Here is a 24,043-nt window from a genome sequence, read left to right on the forward strand (position 1 = left end):
GAAAACAGGTTTTCTGCAATGTTTGGGTTCTTTTTTTATTTCTTAATTTGATTGGTCAATCAGATAAATTTCTGCGCATTGATTGGCTATCAGCTTTGTTCTGTGGACGTCTGTGTTTACTGTGACTTCTCAGCCATTTTGACCGACATTTGGAAAAACTTTAGACCAGATATTTCAATTTATGGTGCCAATTCCAGGCAACTGTTGTCTTAAATTCGGTAGAGAAGACAAAATATCAATGAATAGGAATGAAGAGGACGGTGAATTTATATCTGGCGTTGTTGAAGGTAAAATCCAGCTAGTATTTTGGAATATTTTACGAATAAAATCGAGTTCAATGTGCTGTTTGTATGACTTGTTTTCAATGGTGTTTTTTAACAGGGTTTTACGGTAGGCCATGGACATTTGATCAACGTAAGGAATTATTTAGTAGGTAAGAAAGTACTATTGATTTATATAGAAATAAGATACAATGGATATGTTTTTAATAATATATAAATAAACGACATAGTGTCAGATCGTTCCTGATTCTTACCTGTTGTCGAGTGTTGGATGTTGAATATCTATGATAAAACAAAGGTAATCATCATTTTGCGGTAAGAAATTCTACATTTGATTAATTCTTGGCAATGGTAGGCCACTGGGTTGGCTAATTAATGCCTGATTCTTCCTTCTGCAAAGTAAACTTGTCTGGCAATCCTGGCATAGACCATTAACGGGCCAGATTAAAAGTTAAAACTTCCTTGGTAAAGAAGTAGAAGATCCAGAGAAGCTAGATTACATGGCTACAATTGGTTTACATCAACCTATAAACTCAGATTTGAAGTGTTTTTCATTGCATCCACTATTGTTAAGAACACTTAAAATACCTAGACATTCTATAAGTTCCTCATTGCTAAGCAGGAAATAAAATGCATTATGTTTTGTCATTTTAGGTTGAAGAAATTAGGGTTAAATTTTTACCTGTACGCACCTAAAGATGATATTAAACATCGAGCATTATGGAGGGAACTATATACCTCAGAGGAGTTAGGTATGGTTCATATTACTAATGAACAATTTTGTTACCAAATGGTAGTTAATCCAGCAAGTGCTGTATTACTTCACTTCGCAATGGACTAACTGCCTTTTTGAGGTCAGCCAAATGGCAACACTTATTTGGAGTGCAAAAATATTTGCTTATGAACCTAGTAGTAGAACCTATTTCTTAGTAAAATATGATAGTCTAATCTTAAACCTGTTTACTGATAGATGTTTTCATTTATTTTTATCTTAAAGATAACCTGAAGTCATTAATAAGTTGTGCAAGAGACCATAATATAGTCTTTATATATGCATTATCACCTGGCTTGGATATGGTGTTCTCAAGTTCCAAGGAAGTTGACACTTTGAAAAAAAAGATAAAACAGGTACATTGTTGCATCAGCAGTTATGACAAAGGATTTCAATTTGTATTTCACATTCAATTCATATTCTCATCTACCTTTGTTTCATTTAGATAGCAGATCTTGGTTGTATAGCATTTGCTTTGCTTTATGATGATATAGATCCAGAGATACGTCCTGCCGACAAACACGCCTTTCAGTCATTTGCTCATGCACAAGTTACAGTAACAAATGATGTGTTTAAATTCTTGGACAAACCCAAATATTTTTTAGTCTGCCCTACAGGTATGTGAAAACTATAAAGTATTTGTCCTATGAATGATAGCATTGAAGAACTGTTTCGCAGAGGATTTGATGTGTTATTTTCCTGGTATCATTTAGAGTATGCAGCCTCACGAGCCGTCCCAACTGTTGATAAATCATCATATCTTTCCACTTTGGGAAATAAACTTCATCCTGACATTGATATCATGTGGACAGGTCAGTATGACACTTGCAGATATGACCCTTCTGTCTAATATAACACATAATATGACCCTCCTCTCTAAGATAACACCCTCTCTAAGATAACACCCTCACTGTAATATCACACTCTTCTCTAATATGACACCCCTTACCCTCTCTCTAATATGACAACCCCTCTCCAATATGCTCCTCTATTGAATAGCACCTCTCTTAAATTTCCTATCTATTTCCTATATTTCTATATAATATTGATGTTGAATGAACTCAAAATGCTGTCAAACAGGTCCAAAAGTTGTTTCAAAAGTTATCACAACACATTCAATCAGAGTTGTTACAAATGTTCTAAAACGTAAACCAATCATTTGGGACAATATACATGCAAATGATTACGACCAGCGACGATTATTTCTTGGACCTTATGACGGTCGTCCAATTCATTTATATACACATCTTCGTGGTATTCTTACAAACCCTAATTGTGAATTTGAAAGTAACTTTATTGCAATACACACTTTGGCAACTTGGATCAGAAGTGCTCATGTGACTTTTTATGGTGAAGACGATGAGGAGAATTCTTCTAATACAAAGGAAAATAAGGATGTTATTGAACCAATGGAAGATGAGTCTGTTGTTGATTCAAATTTAAATGACAACCAAACAGAAAGCAAAGACTTAGATGTTGATTCAAAAGACGAGAAATTAGACTCTAGTATGGAGACTGACACAGAAGTAGAAACAAACACTACAAATACTGAAGTTGTTGAACCAGTTTTACCAAAGTCTATTACAATTCTCAAAGCTTATGATCCTGAAGAAGCCTTAAAGCTTGCAGTTACAGAATGGCTGCAGGAATTTAGTAATCCTAAAAGCGTCATATTTAGTACCTACGCCAAAAGCGGGGCATTTTCTGTCGTGAACAACTCTACACCTGTTCAAAGTACATCAAGCATACCGGCTAAGACGGACGTAACAAGCACGATTCTTACAGACTCAGTTAAAGTCGTGGCAACGCCATCGCCAATCAAAGCAGCAAAGGAGAAAAGTAGAAATAAAATTAAAAAAGACATGGAAGCTGAACGTAAGGTTGCATCTTTTTATGATTTTTTTTCCAAGTAATCCATTTCCCATGCGAGGTTCATAGAAAACCGTATTCTTCTTCTTGTAATTTCTGTAGCTCCTTTATTTTAGATGGTCCAACAGCAGAAGCAAGTGTTGGTGAAGAGATGGAAGTTGTTGAAGCCAAAACTGAAGTTAAAGATGAAACTGAACAACAGAAACATGAACTACCATTTCGATTAACTGTCGACGATCTTCTCTTATTGGTTGATTTCTTTTATCTTCCTCATCAGCATGGCAAGAGAGCACTCCAGATTCTTAATGAGTTCCGATGGTTGAAGGCAAATTCTATCAAGTCAGATGAGTTGTCAGACACAGAGAGCGCTAAGAAGGTTTGTTCCCTGGCATTGTGAGAATGACAATCGGAGTGAATTAAAATATATTTACGTTATGATGACTGATTGCAAATTCTTTTAAAAATAGGTCGTAGAATGGAAGCAACGAGCGAAGCTGTTTCATGGTTATGTCGAAAATGTTTCACAGATGTTCATTCGTCTCTCTGACACACCGAATCGTGCAATTCTTTATGATTTATTTCCATACGTTTGGGATGTGAAGGAAGTTGTGCTTTTGCTTGACTCTTTTGTGAACTGGCTTGGTAAGCTTTTATTAATTTATAGAGGGATATTCTAGCTATGACCGTTACTGCTGAGTCACAGGGTTCTTCGGAGGTAGAGAAAGGTTCACGATTGCTAAGAGCGAGGATTTCAGGCCAAATAAGGTAACAAAGTGTTTATCAGGAAGCGTGTGTGTTTTGCAGACTCCAAGACAAAGAAACGAAAAGAGAAATCGTTTATTCCAGATGACCCGGAACCTTGGGTAATTCGAGGTGGAATTTGTGGTGAAATGCAGGTAATGCTGTATATCCTGAGATTTCCAATACATCTTTGTGCTTTTTACCAATTTCTCGTTACATTTCAGCGTCTGCTTCCAATGTTGGAAGGTGGAAGTGATTTGTTTACCCAAGGTGCTCCACAGGTTCCAACATCGAGTGTTTATACCATACGACCGTTTACTGTTGCTGATAAGGTACGATCCTATAATATCCCAAACTCTTCTGTACGACTCTCCTTTGCTTCCTAACTTATCCCTATTTGTTGCTTATTATCCTCTCACCAGGATGAGCTGTACGACATTTGCCTCTCGACTTGTGATGATGGTCAGGACGGACATGATTTGTTTCCCAACGAACCAAACATGGCCGGCGATAGGTAACAATCCTCATCAATTTATATTATCTTATAACTTTATATCAAATATGCTTGGGTAATTGAAATATATTACGCGCAAGTAATCTGCTAGTAGACTATAATTTGATCCATAATTTATTGCATTCTCCAGGTTTATAGGTCCGTACATGAGTATTTGTCCGGAGACAGTTTTTGTAGTTGAAGATAAGTTTGGTTTATGTGGTTATGGTGTGGCAGCCGCCGATGGACGGAATTTTTATGATCAGTATAAAGACGAATGGTTGCCAAAAGTAAGGACAGCGATGTTTAGTGATAAATAGTTCCTTGAGGGGCTTTAAAAGACCAATTCGGTTTAATTTTAAATCAAGTAGTTTAGTAGAAATAATGAAGATGGGGTTTAAGTTTATTATCTTTTGTTTAGATGTGTGAAAAGTACAGTAAACCCAGCGGTGATCCAAGTGAATTTCTTTATTCGGAACAAATAGCTGACAGTTTTCACAACCCTTCTACATTTCTACCTGATGAATTATATAACAAATATCCTGCCCTTGTGAGAATTGATCTCTTGTCACGAGCACATGTAAGTACATGGTGTATATGACCATTGAGAGGAAAGATTTCTGAAAAAGAGAGAGATTTCTCATATAAAACTATCTTATTTATTTTCTAGAGTCTTGGTATTGGTAAACGTCTCTTGGCCTGCATCTTGTCCGTTTTGAAATCTGAAGGTTGTCGTGGAGTTTATGTTGAAATTGCAAGTACGAACAGGGATGCTTTAGACTTTTATTCTGGATTGGGTTTTGCTGACGTTCCCTCGTTGAAAAATATTCCTGAAGATATTGTGGTGTTAGGAAGAACAATCTAATCTAGTTGCACGAGACTGATTTAGTTAGCAATTTTTTGACATAGAACTAATGTGAATATAGTTTGACAAACAGGAAGTTTGAAGTTCGAAATTGTATTGCAATATAGTGACCTTGAATAATCATTATTTGCTGTCATACAGCAGAGTTATTGATCAACAGAATTTTAAACTGGTCGGTTCCATTCATGAGGCTCGGCATATACAGTAAGTTATATGTGGATTTGAAAAACATTGCTATTTTATTTAATTCGACTATTGTATTTTATTCGACTAGTTCTCTAAGCAGTTTTCGCACGTGTAGAACGCGATTTACATCAGACTGTAGTAAAGAATTTTCAGTCTAGTTCAATACTAGTTTGTTTTTCTAATTTGCGCATGCGTTCCCTCGAGATGCGCGCGCTTCTGGTATACATTAGTCCACTCGCGAGGCTGACACCCGAGGTGCAGGCGAGAGATGCCAGATATGAAATATCAGGATACTAAACTACACAGCTGTAACACAAACAGCTGCAACATCATTTGCATTCAATTCATGAAAATGAGCGCGACTTGTTTGTTGATATGTTCTAAAACTTGATCTCATGTCGGTTGAATCGTAGTTTCTGTTCCATCGACGTCTTGGGCCGTGCGAAACATTTCTTGGCTTCCAACAACAAATATTCTCCCAGAATCCTTTTCGAAATTGTCTGTTAACTAAACCGTATATGATAGGGCTGCATGTCGTATTCAAAATCGTTGTCAAAGTTAAAAAGGCGTCCACGCCTTGTGGTATAGCACTTTGTATAGATTCAAAGATTAGGTTTACGCCAAAATATGGGAACCAGGAGGCCACAAATATAATAAACAATGTCCATATAAGTTTTGTGACCTGATAATCTTTAAACAAAGATTTAGAGTAGTTTTTCCGTCTTGGAGTATACACTTGGCTGATACACACAATTCTGTACAGTTTTAACATTCTTTCATGCGATCTTATGTGTTTGTAGATCTTGTAGTAGATCCCGATGATTGCAAAACTTGGGATTATGAAAACAGTTAGGGTGATGAATATCGTGTAGGAAAGAGAGTTACGCCACATGGATACACACATCATTTTACCTTTACTTTCAAGAAACTGTGACCAGCCCATCAACGGCGCTGAAGAAAGAGCAATCGCGAGCAGCCATGTGATGCACAACAGAAACAAAGTATGTCTTTTACTGAAGATTGCTTGGAAGGTGGTCGGTCGTAGTATGCACCAGTAACGGCTACAACTGAGAACGAGTAACGAGAACATTGACTCAAACAAACAAATTGAGTTCATAAAGCCATTTGCTTTACACGCTCCTGCAGGTAATTCATCATCCAGGGCGAGGTAGATTAATGACAAAGGAATATTAAAAAGACAGTGAAATATTGCTGTTATTGCCGTGTTAATAATGATTAGGTTAGTTACAGTTTGCACCAAAGAATTTTTACGATACGTGTGACACACTGTAGCGTTACCAATTAATCCTACGATGAACACCAACAAGAGCAGCGTGAAAAACACTGCCCGGAATTCCACGTCGTCTTCTTCAAAGAACGACATTTGAAAACTCCCCAAGCTCCTTACGTGTAGTTTGCATATACACAAGAGCCAAGCAGCTGTTTCCAGTCGCTTTACACTTCAAAGTGTCAGATAACATCTAGACACACAAAATGACGATGATGAACAGTAAATTAAGACCAGCATATATCTTTAATGCAAATTGTGTTCGCTTTTTTTTTTTCAAAATATAACTTTTTTTTAACTAGGAGAATAGGACTTGGAATATCGCTTCGCTTAAGGAGATAACTTTTAATGCGCGTCTCTAATGCGTTGTTAATGCATTTGTTAAATACTTTATTGAACTGACAAGATGGAATTATCTTGAGTACAAATATTGCTTCCCTATTTTTTGGAATGAAGGAGAAAACCATGAAACATTGATTTCAAAAAGTAGACATATTTTCATCTGTCAACGCAAAGATCTCAGAACATTTACACGCAACCTTTATCTCGCAGCCATGTCTACAATTATAGAGTAATATAAAAAACAAAAGTAAACATGAAACGAGAAAACATATGAGAGTATCCCACATAAAATTTCAGACACGATTTGATCATTTTTACATGTTTTAAACAAAGTGAAAAACAATTGTAGTATTTTTAAAAAATATATGAATAATATAAACTGTCTAGAGTGCTATCTTGAATTATTACTTGACGAAATGAATTATTTATGTTGACCGTCGGTTTCTTTGGTTTTTATCAAGACGCAGCCGAGTTTTAGCATATTTTCCAACACCGGTGTTCCTATGAGAAATATAAAGCTTTTAAGATATTGCTTTAATTAATATACTTTACTATTTTTAAGGAACAGTTTTGAAGAGACTCGATCTTCATAAGAATGCTTGTAGAGGCGTTATTTAAGGCGTTGTTGGGCTGGCCTTGTATAAATTATATGTTTTTGTTTTACTAAATTAAATGTTTGTCAAAGAAGATAAATCTATATAGAGCGTTTCCGTCTTTTTTGTAGGCGTGGTTTGATATGACAGTCCAGTTTATTCATTTTATGACAGTACAGTTTATCCTCAATGGCGGGATATTCAAAATGGCGGATGACCAGGAGCGGGTTTCTCAAAGTCCTTCGCATATCGTCGTTAACAGACAACTACAAGATTTAGTGAGAACACAAAACACTGCAATTGTAAAGCTACAATGTATGGTGAGCAATATTTCACTGTTTGATATCCATTAAACGCTACAAATATGCTCATTTTATATTATATTATTTCACATAATATTTAAACTTTCTTATTTATTCACGAATTTTATTCTTCCAAGTTGAAGCAAAAAGATGCCACAATTCCCAGAGAAGACTACCAAGCCATTGTAGCCCAGTTGGATGTAAGTTTTTTTATTTTGCATTTCGAAAAAAAGAGCTTATGGTAGTGTTTTATAAAATGTGAAGTGCCTCAACTAGATACATAAATTATAGGAAGAACGATTAGAACACATGAGGACAAAGACAAAGCTTGCTGAGGAAACTGAGAAATTACAATTTGCAGAAGGGCAAATAAACATGTTAAAGAGCCAGTTAGAGCGTGAAAAAAAAACATTTGAAAATGCGTAATACTTTTAGTTTTGATTTTTATATTATTACTTACCCTTCAGCCATTATTTAAAAACTCTCATGAGCATTGTGAATGATACTATTTCAGATTTCAGAAGTTGAAGTCAAAGGCTATTGGTGAAGCTCAAAAAAATGATGAGCTGTACAACAAGTGTTTAGGTGATTTTTTAAGTTGCTGGAATTCTTGTCAGTTTGAATTTTAATTAGGATAAAATGCTAACTTTTTTAATAATCCTTGCAGAAATGGAAGGACTTTGCAGTGAAAAAGATGATGGTCTAAGTTTTCAAGATGCAAAAATCAAGGACTTGAGGTCAAGAATTGCAAAACAGAAACAGATGCATAAACAATTAGTTGCTAATCTTGATATTGAGTTAAAACAAGAACAATATGTTGCACAACATTTACAAGGAAAAAAATCTGCCCCAAAAAAGAGAACAACAAGAAGATAAATGATTATTGAATAGGCTATCAATGTTGCTGTAATGTTTTTAAATATAAAATGTAGTATTTTTGTCAAAGTCCTCCAGAAATATTATATAGTTCAGTGGCTCAGTGTTCTTGTTGTCAATGGCAACAGGAGCAATATGGCCTCCAAAAATGTAGTAAAAAATATATATTTACTTGAGAATACTTTTACAGCTCTTTGAACTATTTTATTTATCACACACGGTATCTTTGAGCAATGGACAGTAGTATTAGGTCACTTTTATACAATTGTCGAGGCGATGATGAGCCTAAAAGTTTAATTAAACCGTATGAGAAGTTGAAACAGCTATGCACTGGAGACGCAAAAGTAAACGTTGGGACTGATTTATTCGTTCTTTGTGCGGAGATTGCTTGTCTGGTAAGTTAGAGTTTTTGCTAGAGATACGCAGAATTAAAAGAAGGAAGAAGACAGGTCAAACTGTACGTCTTATACCCAAAATTACACCCATACCTAACTTTGCCAACTTTGACAGTATGACAGTTTGTGACAAGAGTTATAGACTTGTAGTTATTTGTGGTTTAATAGACCATGCTGTGTCTAGGTCTGATTTTTTCTCTATGTTTTCAAAGCACAAGAAATTTGAGATGGCAGAAGATTGTATCAAGATGTATTTTGCCAACTCTCCTCCAGGAAATCAATTTCTTTGTCGAGCGTACATGTGCCAAGCCTTGATCCAAGCTCCATCTACAACAATGAACCCAGTAAGTTCTTATACAAATGAACAAACTTGCTTGAATCAACCAGCAAACTACTGTTTTGTCCAATCCCAAATACTATTGTAAGTGAATTGACCCGGTAATGGCTGGATAATTGTTGAAATAAATATCCTTTTTAGGAGCAGATTGATAAAGCATTCCTTTACATACTAAAAGCAATCAATTTTGCTAAACAAAATTCAAGGTAATGAATTGATGTTTCAAAGGATTGTAAGGTAGTTTCGCAAAGCTTAGAACCAGCTTGGAACCACTCCCTGAATTTGGTACCACTCCCTGAATTTGGTACCATATAATTTTGACATACATCTGTGGTAAATAATTTGTGTTTTTAGATATTATTTTTTGATATACAATGCTTCAGTTTTATACTGGCAGTTTTGTCGTATCTTCCTCAAACCAAACTATAAACGTTTTGTGGCAAAGTCACTACATCAAGTTGTTAAAGCTTTAGATGACATTGATGATGCAGATTATGAATGGCGTGCTCAATTAATGATGTAAGCGCTTGATTTAATCCAACTAAATCATATTTAAAATATTGCTCTATTCCTCTCTAATTGTGCCCGCTTCTCCATTTGTGCCTTCAATTGTGCCGTCATCTCTAATTGTGCTGTCCTCTCTAATTGTGCTGTCCTCTCTAATTGTGCTGTCCTCTCTAATTGTGCTGTCCTCTCTAAATGTGCCCTCCTCTCCATTTGTGCCTTCCTCTCTAATTGTGCTGTTGTCTCTAATTGTGCCATCCTCTCTAATTCTGCCGTCCTCCCCATTTGTACCCCCCTCTCTAATTGTGCTTTCGTTTCTAATTGCGCCCTCCTTTCTAATTGACATTGCCTTCCTCTCTGATAAATTGTGCCTTATTTCTGTCTACTTGTGCCCCCCTATTATGACATAAGTGAAAGGTTTGGGTTTATTCGCAGATCATTAATTGAATGTCACATTGATGCTGGACGAAAAGATGATGCAAGCCAAGTGGCCTTCACTGCTGCACAATTTACAAAAACGAATGTCCCAAATCTTTACAAAAATGTTCTAGGACTTCAGGTAAGTCCTGAACATTATCTAACAATGACTTGAATATATGAAACAGTCTTATATTGTCTTTCTTACCACTTGCTATCTACGCCAATAATTCTTTGATATTAAGATTTTTGTTGAATGCTACGTACTGTAGATCCAATACAGACTTGCTGAATATGGAAAATTGTCAAAAGAAACAAAAAGCTCACCAGATGTACATTTGTTTTTCAAAATCCATCGTTTGAAAGTGTAAGTGGTCAAACATGAGCAAGTAACCTAATATCAGACAAAAGTTCTCACATTTTTTGTCTGCTTTTTCCAGTCAGCTTGCTGAGGATGATAAAGCAGATGTTGCAATTGATTTCTCCAAGTTTTACAAACAACTCACAGGACAATCTGGCAGTGATGTTTCTAGAAATAGCACAGAGTTTTCTGAGAAATCCAGCCCAAGTGCAAGCAAGACTTCTACTCCAGTTGCAATGGAAAGTAGTGACAGGTGAGAACCGTAAATGCATTGTTTCACAATTATCAAGATAGAAAACATATCTGACATGATTAATGCTCATCTCATCATTAAGATAATCAAGCTGCTTCTTTACTCAGCTCTTGTTTTTTAGGCTTTCACTAATTCTAGAACTGGCAAAACTCTGCATGTCATATGGTGCAAGTCATTTAGCAGCTGACTGTTTGGATTATCTTCAAAGAGAATCAAAGGTTTGTAACAATCAGAGAGTAATTGTAACAATTAGAGAATAATTGTAGTCAATATTACAGCAATTAGAACTAATGCACCATGCATGCATGATCGCTGTGAATTTTTTTCCGCTTTAGGAGCCATCAGTTAAACTTATTGTTGAGTTTTTAAGATGTGAATTAATGGTTAAGTCGTTAGGGGATAAACAAGAAAATTATTCCCAATCAATTGTGCAGGTATGTAACTTTATTAATCTGTTACAAAAGATCTACAGGAACCTGTACAAATCACTCGTTTTTCTAGATACGTTTGCAAGCGATTGAAAAACTAGAACAGTATTTAATGACAGCGCTACGGCTTGGTGACCAGCATGTTATTGAGGTGAGTACCATATTGAAATGATTTCTTCCAATGAACGTAATTCCAGTAGACATATTATTCTGATTATTCCAGGTTGGTTGTACGACAATGTGGAATCTTTGTCTTCCTTTACTGCAGTTTAATCTACGACATCACGTGCGCAAGCCTTTGAAAATAATTGCGGATACTTTGGAAAGTGTAGACAGGTGAATGATCCGTCTGTTCACTTCTCTTATTTGTGTCGTGGTAACCATTAAATTCGGTTTATGGTGGGAAGAATGTTGTGTCTATTTGGGAAAATCTTTATTCAAAATGAGGGGTAATTTTATATTATTCTATGTTTAGTCTCAACTCGTTGCTTCGGTGTCAGATTCACACAGAGTTGGCAAAATGCGAGGAGGGTCAGGAACAGGTGGAACAAGCGATGATTCATTTGAAGAAGGTCACAGAATTATAGATATTTCTTTCTGGAGTTAAAGAAGGGTTTCAAGACAATCGAGCTAACGTCGAGACTTGTTTCTTACAGGCAATGATGTTGGATGATAACGGATTGTACACAGAAAGATTAGGAACATCGTTAACAAGACTTCAACTGCGTGCGTCGTTGTATAAAACTCCTGAACGACCAGAAGATGTCGCGGCTATGATTATTGAGCAAGTAAGATTATTTCATGTTTATGTGGTAATTATAATAATGTCTTCTGTGAAAATCAAGATGGGGGTTGTTTGGTGAAAACTATAGTGGTAAATGATTGTGTGATAACTCGTGATAATTAAATGTCTTCTTAGGCACGAAGCAGCAGTGATTCAGGGACGTCAAGGATGAAGCGTGCATCACTAGTGAAAGCTGGTGATGCTCTAGCTCCAGATGCCTTTATAGTGGTGTTAGAAGGTGAAAGTAAAGATCTATCATCACATGGTAAACAACCACCCAGTCTTCTTTCAAAACTAGCTGCTAAAGCCGAGCACGTTTTGAGGTGGCTGTCGGAAAAGCAGCAGGACATCTGAAAAGACTAGGAACACACAACGACCAGGAGAGGTAAGATGCATTTGAAGAAACAATTTGTTTTACCGTGTTTATCTCTGAGCAAGCCTTGATAGAAGGCCTCGCAATATGAAGGATCAGAAAAGACCAGTTCTTAAGCTTGTATCAAACGTTTATTCTTAGGGTGCGTATTTGGGCTGATCTTACAAAAACCGCGAGAAAACAACAAATTTGGGATGTAGCCCGTGTTGCTGCAAGGTTTTGTTTACTCTACGACGACGAGAGATGGTCTTTGAAACGAGAGACTAAACAAACAGGAGAGGATGAAGGTGGATATATGGAGGAAGATAGGGGCACAGAGAGACGTTCTTCATCAGGTGGGGGATCATTAAAGAAAGGTGAGGGACAATTGAAGAGATCTTCGTACGTCAACGATGAAGCGAAGTATAATGTGGAGAAAGATTTGTTACGAATTCTTGCTGAAGTTCATTTTATCAATGCGGAGGTTAGAAATGTTTACATCTCATATGCTTGATTGGATTTCTCTCCTGTGTCGCCACGATTATCAATTGATTGATGTCTTTATATTTATAATAGGCTCTTATACAATACCTCAAGAGTCAAAGCGTTGCGTTTTGTGACAAACCTACATTCCCAACATCTGAAGTTATTTCACCTCAAGAGTCTGCCATGGCGACTGAAGATTCTCCTCAGTGGATGATATATTGGTATGTTTAGTTTTTGTTAGCTCAAGAGAAAGAGTTATTAGAGAGGACATTATCGGAGACAGGTCATTATTAGAGAGATGTCTGTATTAGAGAGAGAGGTAATTATTAGACAGAAGTCATGAATATCAGATGTTTTTCAATGAATCATTCTCTCTTCACTATTTAGTGACTGGATTTCTTCTCTCTCTCAAACTGCCATCTCTGAATTCCAACGTGCATCAGCATTAGGCAGTGATCTACAAGAGAAATGGCTCGTGTGCAACTCCGCCGTTTATCTTCTCAACTACACAACACACCTAGTGGCGCAAAAACGTCATAGAGAACTGGTACCCATCTTGACATCTGTCTTCAAAAATATGAGAAATGTTGGACATGTGGGGTGAGTTCATCGGTTCAACTGTTCTTTGCTTCTTCCTCCAGCAAATTATTTGTAATTTTTATTTGTGATGTGTTTGTAGCGAAGGAAGTTTGATGTGTCACATCAGCAACATCCTTGCAACAGGTTTGATGCAACCATGGTATCCAGTCTCCGGCAGTAAAACATCAATCTCAGGATCTCCCAGCAAGAAAGCGGATGGAAAGAAGGACAAAGCTGCCGTAAAGGTCGCTCCAAAAGTCACCACAGGAGGCTTTGATTCTGATGCAATTGCTGAGCTGAAACAAGCATTAGAGGTTTGTTTCTCTTCACCTAAGACGTGACGTCCCAAAACAACGTATTGTGTGAAAAATTACTAAAAATTGAACGAGACATTTGAGGGACCTGCAGAGTATTCATTTCTTCCCTTTTGTTTCTAGTATCTCGATTACGCTCTGCAAGTCACAAATGGAAATGATACAAGAAATTTGGTTCCGATATCTGTTCGTCATTCAGTAATCAAGACCTGGGTTCATTGTAAACAACTTCTTTCTCAACAAATACCAAAGAACTATGGATTCGACTCAGATGTAAGTATAGTATTAGACTTTGAAGATTTCTCTGTAAAAATGATGACACTGTGTATAATACTTGCAATCTCATCTGCAGGATGTCAACAGTCAAGGCCCAATGAGCCGTTGTCTTTGCGCTGTGGAGATGTTATCAGTGAATCTTTATGGACTGAGCGATTTCTCATCATCGCCGACAATACAAGAGGTAAAGTTTAGTTTGGCCTGGCCTTTGGATATGCCATTTAGAAATAAGACAGTTTGACGTTTTTCTAAAGATTTAGCACTCGTGGTTATCCATTGCTTCAAAATGTTGTTTAAATTGTTTTTTCCAGGTTGTTAGAATGGCTGGTAACTGTATCTGGAGTGATGATGCAGTTGCGTTGGAAATATGGAGTCGTTTAGCTGTACTTTCGTTTAATGCTGACAACCATCAATTGGTGATGGAGTGCGGGCAAAAAGCTCTGGCTTTTGAACTTCAACACAACAAAAAAGAAAAAGGAAAATTAAAATTAAGGTAACCTCTCTTCATGGTTCAAGTAATTTTGTGTTTTCAATCCTATTTATGTGCATCTGTGATTGAAATTATTTCGCTATAGTTCTGAAAATAACGAGAAAAGCAAACAATATTTGCTGTATTACTCTTGCGTCATCATGGGGCAATCTATCGTCAGGGTGATGAAGGGACAAGTAAAGATGAGACGGGATGCCTTGGGATATTTTGTGAAGGCTTGCAGGTTGGTTTATTAGGTAGTTGGATACATAAACTGTTTTTTTGGTAGTGGTCCAGTGAGGATCATCTCTTGGTTTAGTTTTCTCTGATTGTTAGTTCCACCAGCGTTAATTTGTTTTTTATCCCAGATTCGGTGAGTTGGCCAAAAGTTATGAGTTTGTAATAACGGCTGCACGTCATTATTGGAACACTGTGATGCCGTTGGTAAATCAACCATTGGAAAGGCAATTGTTGAAAGAACCTCTTCAAATTGTGTTGCGATGTTTAGCTGCAGTGAGTGAGAAGAATATCGAGAAGGGCGATGAAGTAAGATTTCGTTAAATCAATCACCATTTCGTGATTTACCTTGTTGATAACTACATGTCAACTAGAATCAATGCAACTAACTCATTTCTTCAGGAGGATGACGAAGATGAAGAAAGCGAGGAGAAAGCTGAAACTAGTGTGAAAGAAAAGAAGAAGAAAGACAAAAAGGAAACTGTAAAGAAATCAGGAATGAAAACTGATCAGAAAACGAAGCCTGCAAAAAAGTGAGTGCAATTCACCTTAATTACAGACTAAAAATACTCCAGAAAATCTTCAACTTTTGGGCGAAGTATTGTCCACTACCACCAGCTAACAAAATACATTCCGTTTGGAGAGTCTCTGATGTTTTTTATTGTAAAACGTGGACACTTCTTATCACCTGTAGTGATATTTCATTTCAGGTCCAAAGCAAGTGAAGAGACAATAAAGAAGAAAACATCAAGTCTGGTGGCGGTAGTCGAGCCTGTCAATGTGTATGAAGATGATCTAAAAATGCGAGCAGCGATGTATGGGGTGCTTTTTGAAGCTTTTGCTGACCAGAGTCAATGGGAGGAAGGTTTACGAACAATGGATGAAGCTGTGCGAGATATGCCACGAACATCTCATAGATTGTATGTTCATATTGAATACAGATATTTTAATTAAATGAATGCAAATAACGTGATGGAGTATTAGAACTGTTTGTTTGTTTGTTGTTTAGACTTATCTTCAAACATCGAGTGATCACAAAAGCTAAACTTGGCAGAGATGTTCAATTTGACATGGGCAAATTTAAGGTAAGGTTTCATATAACACACTCACATTAGATTAATAAATTGTTATATTGTCATATGGACAAGTACAGTATTAAACATTGCACGTTCATTTTAAGAACGAAAGTGAGCTCGTGATTTCTACATTGTGGCATCTTGTTGCATTAAACTCTTGTGATCCTCGAGAACAACTGAAAGCTTATCAGAAAGCAATTGACGCTTTGAAGGTATTTCAGTTTCATTGTCTACATCTTCTTGTTAATGAATTGTTTATTCATGATAAATTATAATTCTGTCCAGGAGGATAAAAGTGTTTGGCAAAAGGTTGATTTTCTTCTTGAATTTGGCGAATGGTTGTTTGTGAACGAGTTTCCTGTTCAGGACGCTTTAGATCAGGTTGGTTGAGTTCTTCTGTGTTGAAACATTTTCTTACAACAGATTGAAAATTGTACGAAACACATGTGTTCTTTGTAGTTTATAGAAGCTGTTGATATTCTGCTGAACAGATCAGACAATACTGAACCCTCTGACCACGGTATGAGGATTGATTTCAACAGAAACATGTCAACTTCTCAAGTATAATCTAAATTTTCAATGTTTTCTTCTCCGTTGTCAGACGACGTGGAAAGTGAACATCCGAGTCGGTCATCGTCCGGACTTTCTTCAAAAAATGGCACTCATTTTTGTCAAATCTCGGACGTGAAGACACTGGAATATTTGATGCGAATTTATATCATGTTATCTCAACTTGTTGGAAGAAAATCTTCACAATTTACTGACTACTCTTTGTGCGCTGTTGCTTGTGTTCAGCGCATATGGAAGGTAAGATTTGTTATTTTGTGCAAGTTTGATAATGCAGGAAGCTGTTGGAAGATATAGGAAATCTTCAACATTCCGTGAACTGTAAGAATGTATGTTCACTGTATATAGTTATCGCTGGATTTCTCAGAAACATCACGTGACGTAGCAAAGGCTGGAGACAGCACACCAACGAAGAAAGGAAATAAAACGAAAGAACAGAAAGAAGTATAAAAATGAAATATTCTCTGGTTTAAGTTTTCTTTTTAAGTAATCCGGGTTTAGATTTTCCTGAGTAAGACATTTAATTTTAAAAGTTCTGTTCCAGGTGAAGGGTGAGAAATCATCAGGCAAAACTTCTCTTCCAACAACTTTACACAACTGGGCGACATTTGAACTTCCAGAAAAGGTAACTCTTGTTTGTAGTTGCGCTTGGTTTGTTTTGCTGGTTTCCACATTGTATTGTGAAATATGTTTTTCTACACCTTAAATATTTTGTGATGCTAAAACAAATCATTGGCAAACATGTTGTTTGAATTCAGCGATAGTAAGCTGGATATTAAATCTTCAATTTCAGTGCGTTGAAATTTTCAAAAATGACGAACATGGAAACGTTATAAGCAATATATCTTTTGCTCGTCCAGTAAGTGTTTTGAGGTATCTTCAGTTGTGAAATAGCATGCAATTTGATGACGTTTTTCTTTCATATCCAGGCAATATCTGTGCATTATTTGAATATTTTGTTGGATAATCTTTCTTCTATTGGCTATCATCATACGTGTCTATCAATCACAAGCTTGTTACGATGTCTGGCTAAACATGTCATTGAAAATGAATCGTTGCTGAAATACATTCATTGGAGGTTGGTGATGATCTGAGCTGAATTTTGCAAGGATGTTTTATGTTTCATCCGAAGTTCATGCGAGCATTTGTTTTTCTAGGACGATGGAAGTCTGCCAGGAGTTACATTTGATGGAGAGTGCCATGCACCATGAAAGAATTGCCAAAGATTTTGAGAACCAGAAAGATGAGATTGCTAAGTATGCTTAGGAGAATAATATCGGATGTTTCTGGGGGATGGAGAGGGCGAGGCTTGATAGATACGAGAGGGGAGGGAAGGGACTTGATAGAGAGGTGGGGCTTGGTGGGATGGAAGATAGAGCTCGGTACGTTTACGGAGGCTGTGAGTTAAACTGATATTTGGCGTTTAGATCCAAAGAGGAAATCGAACTATGGAAAGAGAAACAACGTCAAGTTAAAACAGAAGAAATGAATTCTAATTTGAAGACGTTGGGATCAACTGACGAGAGACGGAAGATATCTGAACAACTGACCGCTCAAGAGAATAACAACTGGATGACTGGAAGACAGAAATTACTTCGGATTGAGCGAAGAGAAATATGGATACAACAAGCGGCCATTTTAATTAGACAGGTTTGTGTAAAGTCATTGTTTTAAGGAAACTGAAATAATTAATGTCGTGATTGTTTGCATCATTTAATGAAGACATGCACAAGATATTATCATGTTTAGGGTTATTACCAAAGTGCGAGAGAACTACTGAACGAAGCGAATAGTTCTGCTTTGGTAAGTGAATTATTTCAGAATGTTTCTGGGAAGATTTTCTGCTGACATGATCTTATTTCATCTCATATTCAGGCATTTAATGATAATAAAATCCGCGCTGAAGTGTTGTACCATCTTGCTTTGCTTGCATACCAAGAATCTAACTGGGAACAGTCAATCACTTTACTGCACGAACTACAGGTATAGACATTTTAATTAAACTGCGAACTATTGTGAACTGATTCAATGGTAAAGTCTTTCAATTGACAGCCGAGAGAAATTTATTGAATGAATTTGTCTTTTCAAGAATTTCAGGGTGGATCAAAAATTTTGGCTCAAGTCAGTTCTCCTTTTGGCGGATGCTATATGTGAGAAGAAGGATAAACACGATCCATTGGGGATTTGTGTGGATAAACAATCTAAAAAGAAGGTATTCTAGATGACGCAAAATCGATCCAAAATGAAAATTACTATAGAATGGAGGAGTTTTTACATGAAGTATTTGTTTTATTCAGGCAATGAGAGTTCTCAAGCAAGCCACAGCAACGTTCAAGTGTCTCTATGAAGACAGTCCCAACAAAGCATGTATGGCTGAATATGTTCTGGCGAAACTACAGGCAAAGTAAGTCTATAGAGATCTTCCTTTCCATTACCAAATCTTGCTTGACTTGATCGATTTTCTTTATTTCAGGCTGGGCTCTGTTTGTGCCAAAAAAGTTGTGGATGAAACGAATGAGACGTCATATTTGGTCGAAGCTTGTGAGGTGAACTTTTCAATCACTGCTCCATTTGAATCTCGCTATTATGATATTCTTTACTAAGATATGTTTGTTTTATCTGTAGCATCTCCGGAGCAGTGAGAAATCTTTGCAATCCTGTGGTTACAGACAAGAAGCGATCGATGTAAGATGTGAAAGAGCAGCAATGTTACGACAAATGGCCGCAAACAGTAAAACAAAAGCTGATAAAAGAAACCTTTACCTGGAAGCCTTAACACTTTTGAGATCAACTATACGTTCGTGTGATGTTTTATCCACTGAGGTTTCCTCTCATTGCTCACCTGAAGAGGTTTGTTTTCACGAGGATTTTTATAAATATCCATGATATCTGAAATTGAGAGCGCCTGGATGAAATCTTTATCAATTTGAATGTTATTTTTTTTATCCAGCTTTCCAGTGTGAGCTTGGCAGTAGAAAGAACAAGTGTTGAAAGCAAGCTGTGTTTTGGTCAACTTGCGGTTGAAATCATGAACGAACATGCTGTTGATGAAAGATCCAGACGAAATAAAGACGCAAGAAAAAGCAGCGTTGAAAAGGTATACCTCGATCTAACCACAACGTCAAATCTTTCTTGCATATTCATCTTATATCAAGTTATTGAAAACAGACTATTTTTATATTTGCGTTTAAAGTTGATCGACGCGTTCGTTCAAGACGAGCCAACGATGACAGAACAAGAGAAACAATGGAGTGCCGTGACGAAGTTTGTGAAACACGATGATTACTAAATCAATGATTACTAAACTTTTGTTCATAAATAATTTGTTTTTCATTTTAGGACCATCGTTGATGAAACTTTAGTTCATATGACAACAGCCTTCCATCATTGTTCATCTGTTCCTTATCTCAAAGCAAAAGTAAGCATACCCGAGCACACCTCTACCTGAACATTTCTTCCTCTCGTTCTTACATATAGCGCATGCAGACACAAACCACAGCAGTTCATTTCAATTAAAGGTTCACTTTTATCGTTTCTAGTGTTATCTTGTGCTTGGTCAATGTTTGAGGATCATTTCATGCCTTCTCAATCCTGATGATGAGCCACAATGGAATATTCACCAGGCAAGTTAAATGTAGATTTTACTCTTTATCTTCTGTTTTATGATCATCCCTGTTCTACACAGCATAAAATGTTGCCTGATCCAACAATTGTTATTATTTAAATATATTACAGATTCCTCCAGTGCAGATGACTGGGCAAACAGTACATCCTACGTCAGTCGATGACGATGACGACGAGAATGATCCTGATGACGAGTTAGAACAAAATTCAAATCACTTCAAGACTTCATCGAAAAGAGCCAACGTCGCTGATCTTTTGAAGGTATTTCATGTTTATGTCTGTTATAATCTTCCCTTGCTTGTTACCGTTTTCCCTGACGAAGAATTCCTCACGCTAATGCTGGCTTTTGTTTAGATAGTTGATTCACATTTCGTTTTTGTTTCAGCTCGAATACAAAGATTTTCAGCGAGCTACAACTCAAGCGGTCGAATGTTTAACTCATTGTGTTCAGCTGTCGTTGAAATATGGATTTAATGTAAGAGACGAATGTGGATGACTTTGTGTTTTTTATGTCATCTTAATGTCTTTCATGTGTTCAGGAAATTGCGTCAGAAAGTAGTTATTTACTGATGGATATTATTGGGCGACATGATTCATCAACGTCCAGTTTGTATCTAGCCTTATACCAGGTAGAGTGAGTAAATTTGTATGTCTGGTGTATTAGTAAATGATCGGTATCTCAGAAGAAAACACGTGCTAACAGAGTTCAAAAAGACTAAAAAAATAACGCTTCTCTTATTTTCTCATATTCCAGAGTTGTTCGATGGCGCAGACATTACACTCGCTTGTGAAGAGAATTCAAACGGACAGTTCTTTATCTCGCCTCGCTGCTCTCATGAAACAGAGAGATATTTTAGCAAGAAAATTTCTTCATCAAGAAGCGATATCGTCCGTTCTTGCTTCAACAGCTCAAACGTTGGGAGAATTCGAGGTAATTTTAAATGAAACTACCTCACGCAATGGAAGCAATATAATTCAGCCTTTCTGCAAAGTAGTTTTTCGGCAGAAAATTTTTCACACGAGGGTATTTCTCGTGATATTTCTTCATCCATTTCTCTTCAGGCGTGGCGTCGTTTGAGCGTCTCAAAGAGTCATCTTGATTTTGTTAAAGAATTATCAAGTCCAAATACATTGTACCTAGTTCTCCAACATTCGAAAGACAGGTGAATAAGTATTTTACTGCCAACTCTCTCTTCTTTTATCAAGTGATCGTCTCTAACTCCTGACCAAAGCCTCTGGTTATGAGATGAGCTCTACTCTAATAAACAACCTTCTCTAATTACTACTGCTGTTAATGATTTTCTCCATTCCTCGCTGCTTCTCTCTTCTAGTAAATATTCTTCTTCAATGCTGCAACCGTTTCACTCTTCTCTTTTGTTTCAGATCGTGTCTTTACGCAGCCACTCTTGATAAACCACGCTCGGGTCTCCCGAGTGCTAAGCCAGGAAAACAAGCAGCTCTCAATCCAGGTAATATTCAGTCTTTCTCAAATGAGCAAGAATGAAGGTGAACGTATTGAAGATTTGATTCATCTTTTAGTTTCGGCTCCTAAACCGTTGATATGTCGGAGTAAAGTTGATGCAGACGACTTGAAGCAACTTCTGAACATGATGGAGACATTCCGAAGTGATCAAGCAGCAGAATTGATACGACAAACTTATTTACGACGTCATGTTGTGGAGACGCAAAGCATCCTGGACAATGTTGATGAGGGAAGTTTGAATAAAAGCGAGGTAAAGAATTGTTACAACAGTAAATTCTGTTGAAATGAATTGAGAATAACGAGGAATGACTTGTATTTTACTTTAGGACGTCCTTCAGAACGATTCAAGCGTGTTGAATAATGAAGAAAGACTCCAGGTAAATGAAACTGAAATTGATGCTTTTTAAGATCATCACGATTGTAATATCTCACTGTGGTATTTTCTCACAAATTTTTAGAAACAATATTTATCCCTTGTCAGCGCACTGGAGTCGTATCTTTCTCCTGTAATGGAGCAACTCTTGCCAGCTCTTGAGTAAGTATTTCTGTCTTAAAAATTCGTCTTCAAGAGCTTTGTTTCAATTTTATTTCAGATACTCATTCAACTAACCTTTCCTATTTTGTTCCCTGAACTAGTGAAAAACTCCTTCCAGAAACTGTGGTCATTCTTGCTGACGAGAATCTTCTTCGCCTTCCATTGGAATCTCTGTCAGTATTCAAAAGTTCTCAAGTGCAATGTCTGGCCAGAGATCTTTCTCTTCAAATGCATTTTCATCGCTTTCACAGCACTGATAATTCAGGTATTAAATATTGGTCAGTTAAGACACGTTTCCTTTTCGTCTTCTCTTTGCCATTTAGTTCATATCAAGTTTAATACAGTGACTACAGTCATTGAAACTACGTGAAATATCTGTGTTTAAGGTTCAGAGAGTAAAAATGAAGTTAAGAAACCCGCAGGAGGCAAGAAGGCAGGTAAAGGAGATGCTCCGACTACCGCGAAATCTCAAGATAAGAAAGGAGAGAAGAAGGTTTGTTTTTATGCTCGAGAAAGATTAAAAAGCTCTTGTATTCATGCATGATTCATAAATGTTTCTTCCCTCTAGGCCTCTAAAGAGCAAGGCATACCAAAAGAAGGAATTGCTGTCGATATTTCTGCATTAAGATGTATCCTTTAATCTGTAAGGGTTTGCTCAATTATCGACCATATTTACAGTGCGTGAAAACTAATTTTGATGGCCGTTCAAGCGATCTTGTAGGCCAGTTTTGCCTTCAGTTTGTTTTATTTTCCTTGACGTTTTCATGAAGATATTGTTGATCCATACAACGAATGTTCAAGTTACGGAAATTACAATCCAGAGAAAGTTATAAATGATCTTATTTCGAAATACCGTACCTTGTCTTCAAAATGGACTGGCGTCGCTGGAACAAGTCACATCCCCAGGTAAAATCTTTGCTATAATGGCTCGTGTGAAATCAAGCAATATTTTATCTTCAATGACCCTAGCTTTTCTCAGACCAAAAAATCTAGAATTTGCACGATATTTTCTATAGTATTGGAGAGTGGCAGAAATTCCTGAAGGAGAGTTCCGTCTTCCTATTTTATGGCACTGAGAAATGCCTTAACTATCTTCCACCCAAGCTTCTCCTTGCTTCGTCATTACAAGGTAATTTGAGTTGCCAGTTTATGCACGAATCACAACTTTCCCCTAAATATTCTTATTCTCTCTAAGAATGCAACATCATGTTACTTTTGGATCACGTTGAAACCAACGATAGTTTTCTACGACAGGCATCTTTAGATGCACAGAAAACGTGAGTTTTATTTCAATGATACATCATCAATGGGACTCAATGATATATCGAGAATAATTGGTTTTGGTGTTTTTAGTTGTAGTGAAATAAACTTGGAGTTATCGTTTGAGTCTGTTGCTATCTTATCGTTAACTGGAGTTAATTCGGCCATCGCCAACCAGTGGAGTTGTAAACTCAAAGAAAACAAGGAGAAATTGGTTCAAATCCTTGAAGGTATTGTGGTGGCAAATTGATTCTTCCTTGGAACTGATTAAAGCTTGTACTTCCGAACTGTTTTTATTGATCTAAACTAGTGGTTTACCTTACTTTTCAGTGTCAATCGACGAAAACAAGAATATTGGAAATGCTTTACGTATGTTTGGTGATGCTAAACCTGACATAAGCGTTGATCCAGATACTTCGACTGCACCGCCCTCCACCGAACAACCAACTGTTATTGTTGCAGATAATACAGTTTTGTATGGTCTACCATATTTTATGCTTAATCCTTTAAAATGATACAGTAAGTGTTTATCTTACTTTGGAACTTGTTATTTATTGATAAATTGTAAAAATTTTTTTGTCTAAAATTATATTCACTGTCCACCGGCAGTAAAAGCCATTCTTCCGCGCCTCGTTATCCGCTGTTTTACTCATTTGTAAATAACGTTCCATGTTTTCAATTTTAAATATTAATGAGGT

General features: G+C 36.8%; 4 protein-coding genes across 4 annotated transcripts; 3 read left to right on the plus strand and 1 right to left on the minus strand.

Moving 5' to 3' along the window:
• The first annotated feature begins 95 nt into the window (after positions 1-95).
• Positions 96-5,157, plus strand: LOC114515726 (protein O-GlcNAcase-like). The gene is made up of 15 exons (XM_028535009.1): positions 96-287; positions 382-433; positions 936-1,033; positions 1,279-1,409; positions 1,499-1,670; positions 1,767-1,865; positions 2,134-2,928; positions 3,039-3,298; positions 3,390-3,564; positions 3,727-3,818; positions 3,888-3,995; positions 4,086-4,177; positions 4,308-4,446; positions 4,578-4,736; positions 4,827-5,157. Exons 1-15 carry the CDS (start codon positions 182-184, stop codon positions 5,019-5,021), a joined length of 2,673 nt encoding a protein of 890 aa, XP_028390810.1. The 5' UTR covers positions 96-181; the 3' UTR covers positions 5,022-5,157.
• Positions 5,158-5,363: 206 nt separating this feature from the next.
• On the minus strand, positions 5,364-6,591 carry LOC114515927 (melanopsin-like). The gene has a single exon (XM_028535244.1). The coding sequence runs from the start codon at positions 6,589-6,591 to the stop codon at positions 5,506-5,508; it is 1,086 nt and encodes a 361-aa protein (XP_028391045.1). The 3' UTR covers positions 5,364-5,505.
• A 1,045-nt stretch (positions 6,592-7,636) lies between these two features.
• On the plus strand, positions 7,637-8,638 carry LOC114516247 (spermatogenesis-associated protein 24-like). The gene is made up of 5 exons (XM_028535670.1): positions 7,637-7,750; positions 7,870-7,932; positions 8,024-8,154; positions 8,247-8,317; positions 8,400-8,638. The coding sequence occupies exons 1-5, from the start codon at positions 7,637-7,639 to the stop codon at positions 8,606-8,608; spliced, it is 588 nt and encodes a 195-aa protein (XP_028391471.1). The 3' UTR covers positions 8,609-8,638.
• A 104-nt stretch (positions 8,639-8,742) lies between these two features.
• On the plus strand, positions 8,743-23,970 carry LOC114515724 (cilia- and flagella-associated protein 46-like). Its single transcript, XM_028535006.1, is given in 64 exon segments — positions 8,743-9,003; positions 9,216-9,347; positions 9,482-9,546; positions 9,695-9,859; positions 10,280-10,403; positions 10,534-10,628; positions 10,702-10,875; positions 10,997-11,093; positions 11,211-11,309; positions 11,377-11,454; positions 11,527-11,639; positions 11,779-11,875; positions 11,960-12,091; positions 12,223-12,399; positions 12,402-12,472; positions 12,602-12,923; positions 13,016-13,146; positions 13,313-13,525; positions 13,605-13,818; positions 13,942-14,091; positions 14,171-14,278; positions 14,406-14,587; positions 14,670-14,807; positions 14,932-15,109; positions 15,203-15,333; positions 15,511-15,720; positions 15,810-15,885; positions 15,981-16,088; positions 16,162-16,257; positions 16,336-16,396; positions 16,478-16,683; positions 16,792-16,887; positions 16,988-17,068; positions 17,237-17,302; positions 17,373-17,521; positions 17,601-17,699; positions 17,871-18,093; positions 18,193-18,246; positions 18,319-18,426; positions 18,533-18,655; positions 18,741-18,847; positions 18,917-18,989; positions 19,069-19,293; positions 19,394-19,540; positions 19,637-19,707; positions 19,783-19,861; positions 19,983-20,066; positions 20,179-20,328; positions 20,453-20,542; positions 20,607-20,696; positions 20,822-20,998; positions 21,130-21,230; positions 21,451-21,536; positions 21,607-21,800; positions 21,877-21,927; positions 22,009-22,085; positions 22,187-22,350; positions 22,472-22,578; positions 22,654-22,714; positions 22,856-22,991; positions 23,102-23,214; positions 23,281-23,362; positions 23,439-23,575; positions 23,676-23,970. Coding segments are annotated over 64 exon segments (8,091 nt in total). The 5' UTR covers positions 8,743-8,841; the 3' UTR covers positions 23,861-23,970.
• Positions 23,971-24,043: the final 73 nt, after the last annotated feature.

The sequence above is a fragment of the Dendronephthya gigantea genome, unplaced genomic scaffold, assembly GCF_004324835.1.
Source record: "Dendronephthya gigantea isolate DGI-Jeju-01 unplaced genomic scaffold, DenGig_1.0 000005F, whole genome shotgun sequence".
Lineage (NCBI taxonomy): Eukaryota > Metazoa > Cnidaria > Anthozoa > Malacalcyonacea > Nephtheidae > Dendronephthya > Dendronephthya gigantea.

Excerpts from the sequence above, each read along its gene's own strand:
- LOC114515726 (XM_028535009.1), top strand. The coding sequence starts at position 182 with ATGGTGCCAATTCCAGGCAACTGTTGTCTTAAATTCGGTAGAGAAGAC. Across the intron at positions 1,671-1,766 it reads TTTTTTAGTCTGCCCTACAG|AGTATGCAGCCTCACGAGCC; the intron begins GTATGTGAAAAC and ends GGTATCATTTAG. Across the intron at positions 4,178-4,307 it reads CCAAACATGGCCGGCGATAG|GTTTATAGGTCCGTACATGA; the intron begins GTAACAATCCTC and ends TGCATTCTCCAG.
- LOC114515927 (XM_028535244.1), bottom strand. The coding sequence starts at position 6,591 with ATGTCGTTCTTTGAAGAAGACGACGTGGAATTCCGGGCAGTGTTTTTC.
- LOC114516247 (XM_028535670.1), top strand. The coding sequence starts at position 7,637 with ATGGCGGATGACCAGGAGCGGGTTTCTCAAAGTCCTTCGCATATCGTC. Across the intron at positions 7,933-8,023 it reads CCATTGTAGCCCAGTTGGAT|GAAGAACGATTAGAACACAT; the intron begins GTAAGTTTTTTT and ends CATAAATTATAG. Across the intron at positions 8,155-8,246 it reads AAAAAAACATTTGAAAATGC|ATTTCAGAAGTTGAAGTCAA; the intron begins GTAATACTTTTA and ends ATACTATTTCAG.